The sequence below is a fragment of the Galeopterus variegatus genome, unplaced genomic scaffold (genome assembly GCF_000696425.1).
Source record: "Galeopterus variegatus unplaced genomic scaffold, G_variegatus-3.0.2 Scaffold3029, whole genome shotgun sequence".
Lineage (NCBI taxonomy): Eukaryota > Metazoa > Chordata > Mammalia > Dermoptera > Cynocephalidae > Galeopterus > Galeopterus variegatus.
The window spans coordinates 147979-153191 of NW_007729140.1; the positions used below are offsets into that span (position 1 = coordinate 147979).

General features: G+C 38.9%; 1 protein-coding gene across 1 annotated transcript in view; it reads left to right on the plus strand.

Annotated features, from left to right (window-relative positions):
* Window positions 1-2948: 2948 nt before the first annotated feature.
* Window positions 2949-5213, plus strand: part of COG6 (component of oligomeric golgi complex 6) — an 86491-nt gene continuing 84226 nt past the window's right edge. Inside the window, exon 1 of the mRNA XM_008583758.1 lies at window positions 2949-3122. Coding sequence (XP_008581980.1) covers window positions 2970-3122 — 153 coding nt within the window. The 5' untranslated portion in view covers window positions 2949-2969. The remainder of the gene's footprint in view (window positions 3123-5213) is intronic.

Sequence of the window (5213 nt, forward strand, 5' to 3'; positions counted from 1 at the left end):
TTTTGTGTATTCTCTTAATCTAATTAAGGAAGTTTCCTTCTATTCTAATTGCTAAGAGTTCCTTTTTCTTTTTCTGTTATGAATGGGTGTTGAGTTTTATCATCTGCTTTTTCTGCATCTATAGAAAAGCTCATATGGGAGAAAGAATAATCTTTCCAACAAATGGTGCTGGGGACAACTAGATATCCACATTCAAAACAACAAGGTTGGATCTATATCTAACATCATACACAAAAGTTAACCAAAGGTGGATGACAGGTTTAAGTGCTGAAACTTAAAACGCCTAGAAGAAAACATGGGAATAAATCTTTGTGATCTTGGGTTCAGCAATAATTTCTTGAATATGGCACCAAAAGCGCAAATAACAAGAGAGAAGATTGATAAGTTAAACGTCATCAAATTAGGATCATTTGTGCTTCAAAGAATCCCATCAAGAAAGTGAAAAGACAACCACTAGATTAGGGCAAAATATTTTTTGATAAATTATATTATAAGGGACTAGTATCCAAAATGTATAAAAAATTCTTACAACTCAATATCATTAGTCAACAGGAAATGCAAATCATAATCACAACGAGATACCACTTCATGCGGGAAAGGATGGCTAAAATAAAAATGACTGACCATGACAAGTGTTGGCCAGGATGTGGAAAAATTGCCTCATACACTGCCAGTGCGAATGTAAAATGGGGCAGCCATTTGGAAAACTGTTTGGCAGTTCCTCAAAAGTTAAATATGGAGTTACCATATGACTCAGCAATGTACTTCTAGGTATCTTACTAAGAAAAATAAAAACATATGTCCACACAATAGCTCTCACACACATATTCATAGAGGCATTGTTCATAATAGCCAAAAATTGGAAGCCACCCAAATGTCCATCTACTGATGAATGGATAAACAAAATGTGGTAGAACCATATCATGGATTATTATTTGGCAATAATAGGGAATGGAGTACTAACACAAGCCACAAAATGGATGAACCATAAAAACACTATGCTAAGTGAAAGAAGCCAGACACAAAGGCCACATTTATATGAAATGTTCCAAAGAGGCAAATCTATACAGACAGAAAGTAGATTTGTGATTTCCTAGGGAGGTAGAGAGGGGAAAATGAGGAGTGACTGCTAGTGGGTACAAGTTTTCTTTTTGAATGAAATGATGAAAATGTCCTAAAATTAGATTATAGTGATGTTTGATACCTCTGTAAATAAACTAAAAGCTGTTGTATTTTACACTTTAAATAGGTGAAGTTTATGGCCTGTAAATCATATCTAAGTTTTAAAAATTTAACATAAATTAGTATTTTTATTAGTTAAACATTTTGTCTACCTTCCCTCCACTTGTTTTAAAAACAGCTTTGAGATATTCACATACCATACAATTCACTCACTTAAAGTGTACAGTTCTGTGGTTTTTAGTATATTTACTAGTTGTGCAACCATCACCACAATCTAGCTTTTCATTATTTTCATCTATCCCAAAACAAATCTGTTTGAGCTCCCCATTCTCTATTCCCAACACCCTTCCCCCTGGAATCACTAATGTACTTTCCATCTCTATCAATTTACCTACTTTGCAGATTCCGTGTAAAGAAGTCATACAATACGTGATCTTTTGTGAGCTCCCCATTTTGTATGCTATTGTCATTTATTTTAATTGTACATATTTGTAAACTCTACAAAGCATTATATTATTGTTTTGTATATTCATTTGGATGTACACACTTACGTACACCTTTAAAATTTTAATTTTGATTACATTGAATTTAAATTTATATATGGAAAAGAGATGATACATTTACAGTATTGAGTTTTCCCACTGAAGAAAACAATATATCTTTTCATTTAATTAAGTTCTATGTTCCCTCAGCAGCATGATAAAGTTTTCTTCCCCTAGGTCCTATGCATTCCCTATTGAATTCATACCTAGATGTTGTCCTTTTGGACTTTTCTTTTTCTTCTTGCTAGTTAAGCCCTCTCTTCTTCACTTAGAGGCAAGTAACTTTGTCAGTACTTTCTTTATGTGACTTATGTAATAGATAATTTTCCTTTAAGTCTTATCTATATCTGTCTGTATCAATACATATAAAACAAGGCAAATTAAGGACAAGAACTAAATGGTTAGTTTTTCAGACAAAAATACTCATTCTTCACAGGAGCTTCAGGGATTATATTATGATCCAAATTTAAAAACTGCGAAAAGAAAGAAAATATTAATGTTTGTCTTCTAGAGTTTCCCCGGAATTTATTTCTCACCTTGTTACTTCCTTGTCCATTACTTTATAGCTGCTCTGGCTTTAGTTACTTTGTGGAAGAGCCAATTCCCTTCTCGTCTGGGGGCCTTTGCAGTTACACTTTGTCCTACCCGGGAATACTTCTCACGTTTCTGATTCCCCTTCGAATCTCAGTTTAAGTTTCGATTCCTTTCCAGACCTTCCTGGGTAAAGTGGGCCTTGCCCTCCATTATTCTCAGCTGTACTTCATTTCCTTCTAAGCACTGATTCCAACCTATTAACATTTATTAACTTCTTTGTCTCATACATAATTTTCCAGTGCCTACGAGAGTACCTGGAACATACTACGCCTACAATAAATACTTAAAAAAAAAAAAAAAGAATTTAGATAAAGTGAATTAGAATCAACTTCTATTGAACGCATATTCCAGGTAAAGGTTTTGGTGGATTTCACATATGCTATCTGATTAGCTCATTTTCATAAATTCAGTATTCCAAAGTCCCATTCAAATCCCATAAACCTGCCCCTCCCGCCTGAGGGTCTTGCCGGCTCCCCCAACCCCGACTCCTCGCGCTTTAGGAGCCTGAGCAGGGTTGCCCCGGCAGAGCCTTTCGGGGCCGGGGCGCATGCGCGGCGCGATCTGCACATGCGCAGTACTGGCGCTGCCGGCGTAGTCCTTATCTAGGGCTGAGGTGGCAGCACCGCCTCTGGGGGTGGGACTCACGGCGCTATGGCCGAGGTCAGCGGGGAAGTGGTCGCGGTGCCGACGTCTGCGCCTGTCGACGGCCTCAGCAATAGCTCAGGCGGGAACTCGGCGCAGAACCACCACCCGCTGTCACGCAAGCTGCATAAGATCCTGGAGACGCGGCTGGACAATGATAAGGTAACCGAGGCTGGCAGGGCCTGGGGTCGCGGGGCCTCCACGGGGCAGAGCCGGGCCTGGGGGGGGCGGAAGGAGCCGCGAGTGCCCCCAGACCCGCGGGACCTGCTGCTCTGCAGGCGCTAGGCGAGGGAGAAGAGGAGCCTGAGGATCCCCCGGAAAAGCGAAGGGGTTTCCTGGGTGCCTTGAAGACTCTGGATCGGGGATGTGAATGGTGATGCTTCGAAAAGTGCCCCCCACCCATCTCCAGAAGTGTTCGGGGGTCTGAGGAGGGAGAGACGGGGGAGAGCCAGGACAGATAAGAAACCGATGCAGAAGGGCAGATTCCGCGAGAAAGCAAGGCGATCGGGGTTAGGAGGAACAGGAGAGCATGTCTATGAACAGGTGCAAACAACTGCAATGATTTGCAGCGCGCGAGAACTATTTGCCTATGGCGCAAATGAACTCCCTCTCTAGTAGTTTTTGTTGTAAAAATGCTGCGTTTCTTTAGGTGAACTGTCCACACTATTTCTCAAATACCTCCTGAAACAGGTTGGACATTGCAGCTCCTGTCACACCTAGCTATCTCTTCTATATCACTGAGTCACTAGATAGATTGGTCATGCCAGTGTAGCATAAAGAAAAAAAATATGTAAAAGTGAGAGCTTTACAGGTAAATATGTAGGTAGCTGGAAATAAGCTGTCTATAGGAATTTGATTCCTTTGTATAAAAAATAACATTACAATGTAATGAGTAAGAAGGAAGGACTCTGGGGCCACTACTTATTAGAGGTAACCACTAAATTTGTGCATTATGATTTGAGTAAATCCCTTAACATCTCTAAGCTTCTGTACTTTCTCAGGGTTGTGGGGATTCGGTGAGAGAATCCAGATGAAGTCCTTAGCCACGATTCCCAGCACTTACTGTTTCTTAAATTTTATGATAAAATTAACTTTTATTATTAAGTGTTTAATGTGTCTAATATTGATATTTATTATCTCGTTTACTAGAGCTGCTCTGATGTAGATAACATTATCTACTTTTTATTCTTGAGAAAAATAAGGCATAGAGAGAAAGTGCAGCTACGTTAAGTCATATAACTAGTAATTGGTGGAGCTGTAATTTGCAGCCGAGTCTGTGTGATTTTGTTCATTCGGCATTTACTTCTTTGAAACAGGCTTCAGGAAATTTCAAGTTAGGAAATTTCAAGAATTCATTTTATGTGTTTGGTTTTTTTTTTGTGTGTGTAATAAATATATGTAGTTGTAAACATTTTTTTGCTTCCTCTTAACTATTGATTTGAATTTAAATAGCTATACTCTTTTTGTTAATCCAGCAGTATTTCAAAATAACATTATAACAGAAACATGGAAGTGTAAGCCTGTTAGAATATACATTAGTTCAGGTGTAGGAGTTTGTATCTGGAATTTAAGGTGCTATTGGGCTATCCTGGGCTTGGTCCTCTGCTTTCTCTTCTATCCGTGTTCTCTCTGTAGGAGAACTCTTTTACTTTCATGTTTTTAAATAGCAAAAAGCATGATGACTCTCAAATTTACAGCCCTGTTGCTGACATCTCTACCAAGCTCCAGATTTGTAGAATCAGTTGTCTATATTATACCTCTAATTGGATACATGGTCAACATCATACAAACTTAACAGAGGCAGAACTCTTGATTTTCTCCAAACTGGTTCCACCCTCACCATTAGTGAAGAACATCATCATTTACCCACTCAAGCAAGAAATGTATAAGTAATTTTTGGTTCCTGTCATTTTTTTTCACATCGCACATCCAACCCATTAACAAATCCTATAGGCTCTACCTTGAAAAAAAATATTTTGGGATATCTCCTTTTCGTCTGCACTGCTACTATCTTGGTCTAAGCCACTACTATCAAATCTTGCTTGGATTATTTCAGTTTCCCTACCTGCTTCCTTTCTTGCACTCCTCTACCATCCATTCTCACAAAGTTGGAATAAACCTTTAAACATATAAAAGCATATTACATTTCTTACCTACTTAAAACCTTTCGTAGTTTCCCATAGCTTCAGTCACACTGGGCTGCTTTCTGCTGCTTTAGGGTCTTTATAATTGCTGTTTCCTCTGCCTGAGGAA